The sequence below is a fragment of the Postia placenta genome, assembly GCF_002117355.1.
Source record: "Postia placenta MAD-698-R-SB12 unplaced genomic scaffold POSPLAscaffold_1, whole genome shotgun sequence".
Taxonomy (NCBI): domain Eukaryota; kingdom Fungi; phylum Basidiomycota; class Agaricomycetes; order Polyporales; family Adustoporiaceae; genus Rhodonia; species Rhodonia placenta.
This window is the reverse complement of record NW_020169832.1, coordinates 4,322,206-4,324,695: the sequence shown is the minus strand read 5'-3', so window position 1 is coordinate 4,324,695 and position 2,490 is coordinate 4,322,206. Positions and strand designations below refer to the sequence as shown.

General features: G+C 47.0%; 1 protein-coding gene across 1 annotated transcript; it reads left to right on the top strand.

Annotated features, from left to right (window-relative positions):
* Positions 1 to 466: 466 nt before the first annotated feature.
* Positions 467 to 2,220, top strand: POSPLADRAFT_1127062 (hypothetical protein; the record flags this gene model as incomplete). The annotated part of the gene is made up of 9 exons (XM_024483587.1): positions 467 to 840; positions 929 to 990; positions 1,041 to 1,138; positions 1,192 to 1,237; positions 1,361 to 1,549; positions 1,611 to 1,626; positions 1,678 to 1,735; positions 1,789 to 1,829; positions 1,896 to 2,220. The coding sequence occupies 9 exons, from the start codon at positions 467 to 469 to the stop codon at positions 2,218 to 2,220; spliced, it is 1,209 nt and encodes a 402-aa protein (XP_024345015.1).
* Positions 2,221 to 2,490: the final 270 nt, after the last annotated feature.

Below are 2,490 nucleotides of genomic sequence, written 5' to 3'. Positions count from 1 at the left end.
AGTTTAGCGACGTCTCCATATCGAGTAAGCATGCTCTGCATTTCTTCATATTTGTGTAGTGCGATGAGTAGCTAATGCTAATGATTCTAGTAAGTGGCTCGACATTCGGATGTGTCTCCAGTGCGAAATCTGTGTATTCACATATCTCAAAAGGTATAAACATCGAGGGGGTGGTCATGAACGCAACATCACCTCAGCTTTGAGCTACTGGTAAGCATAGTGTATGAACTGTACGCTATCACGGATACTGATTGATTGTAGTGTCATATGTATGATCATCCCAATCAAGAGTCTCTCAATTCACTGCAGGTCTTGCGAACGACAAAGCGCCCATCGTCTCCGGACGTACGTCGATCACGGAAGCCAGTGCTAGAAATATATATGGGCCCGGTTCCCGTATCTATTCGTCGCGATCTTCTCATATCGGGCACCTCTTCTCATTTCCCCTGCAACCGTCAAACAGTAAATGCTGGAACTACCGTCGGAACAGGCCATTGAAGGTCTCTTGGAATCCAAGTTAGTGAAAATCATTCATATACTGAATTCTGTAGGACTTACATTCACGTCGTGGTGTAGCTTTCAACAGAATTGTATCAATTATGCATCCGCTGGTCAGCGCCTCCATTACTTGTCCCATGCTCCAGCAATAATCATTCTTTCAGCCATCCTGATCTATTATGTCGGCCTGAACTTGCCACATGATGTACGACGTCTGTGGGGGCGAAGATCCATTGCGACACTTCTTTCTGCCACGAACTGGTTCGCTATCATTGGCACCATCATTATAAATTCACCTCTTCCAACTAATACTACACAAGTATGGAGCGTTCAATTTGTGATGTGCCGATATTGTATTGACAGTTGGCGTTTCAGAGGTTGGTTCCTTCAAATGACCTGACCGTTATTTACGGAATATTCACCCCACAAGATGTGCTTCTTATGGGTGGTCGTATCTGGCAGTATTTATTGTTAACTCCGCTATATCTTCATGTAGGCAATGCAATTCCCGTTCCCGAGTCATTCTCATCCTTTCATGGAAGTGGTATCCGCACTGCGTGTACATGCCGTGAGCGGAGGAAACTGGCGGTGGGTATTGCCGGTCTGGATCCTTGGTATAGTGCCCGTGGGCACCAACACAGTCAGTACATGTATTATGACCAGTCATTCCAGACTAAAGCAAGAGCATCATAGTGGCTTGTGACTCACGACAAGTGGTTTGTCCTTCCTCAAATTGGATGTTAGGAATCATGACAGTACCTGATGACATCCTCAAGGCGTGTGCAGACTTCCATCGGCTGTACCGGACTCTACACACTCGTTGACATCTACAGAAGTGAGTCGTCCCCTCCCGTATGTCCAGGCGTACTTGTTGACGCCATTACTCCCGTTGTAGTAGTGATCACTACTCGTGCATCTGTGGTCGTTTCGGACATCCTTGTGGTCGCAGCAACATGGTACTACATTGGTCGTACAAGCTCTGTGAGAACACAATTAGTACGTGATGTGTGGGTTGGAAGGCCCAATCTCACGACCGTCATGTTCCGAGATGGTAAGTACTAGCCAGAGTGTGCGGGATATTCATCGTAGTATCTCATATTCTGTAAACACAGGTACACTGTACTTCCTGTGAGAAAAGAAGTATTTTTCCTAGGACGATGGCATTTATGTTATGTACAGCATCGTCTCGCTGCTCAACATTTTTGACCTCATTATGACCACAATCAGCATCAGTAGTGTGCGTGTCTGTGCACATTAATTTGATTACCCATACTGAAACGGTCGTTCTAGTCTTATATCTACGTGCTGGACGTTACGAATCTGACTACAGCGTGCGTGGATCCTCTTGCATCATGGTATGAGGTATCTGCTGACACACTGTATCGTGCATCCTATAGGATGTCAATCATATTGATCTCCCACTTCCTCATCTGCATCCGCGAAGCTGCAGAACGCTCAATACAAGCATTCAGCTCCCAATCTCTATCCTTCGTCAACTCACAAGGCAACCCTGTCCCACGTCGGTGGCTGTCCAGCATAGAGTTCGCCGCCGACATTGCGGATCCCTCCGCTGAAAATAGTAACGCATATGCTTTCTCCGACCTCGAGGACGGCCTGGATTCACTGAGAGGCGAAGATAATGCAGTTGAAGAAAGCAATGATGGGATAGAGTTAGAGGAGCTCGCAGCATCTGTTCATTCCATAGATGCACGCATACCCTAATCTTCCTCGATATGGCCATTTTTGGTTGCGTTGTCCATCGGTTGACCATTTTCTACCAGTGGATCTACCGGTGTCGACGATCAAGTACCTGAAATGTCACGATCTGCCTTATTAATTTCCAGCCTGATTCATGCAGTTACACTTGCTGGGAGTGCACGAATCACAGTCAGATATTTAGAGGCCTCGGGAGCACTCTGGAGGCGCAATGTGTTGGTGTGCCATAGGTTGCCGTGCAGAGCTCGCTGTCGCTGTCTGTTGGTGCGCGACCCA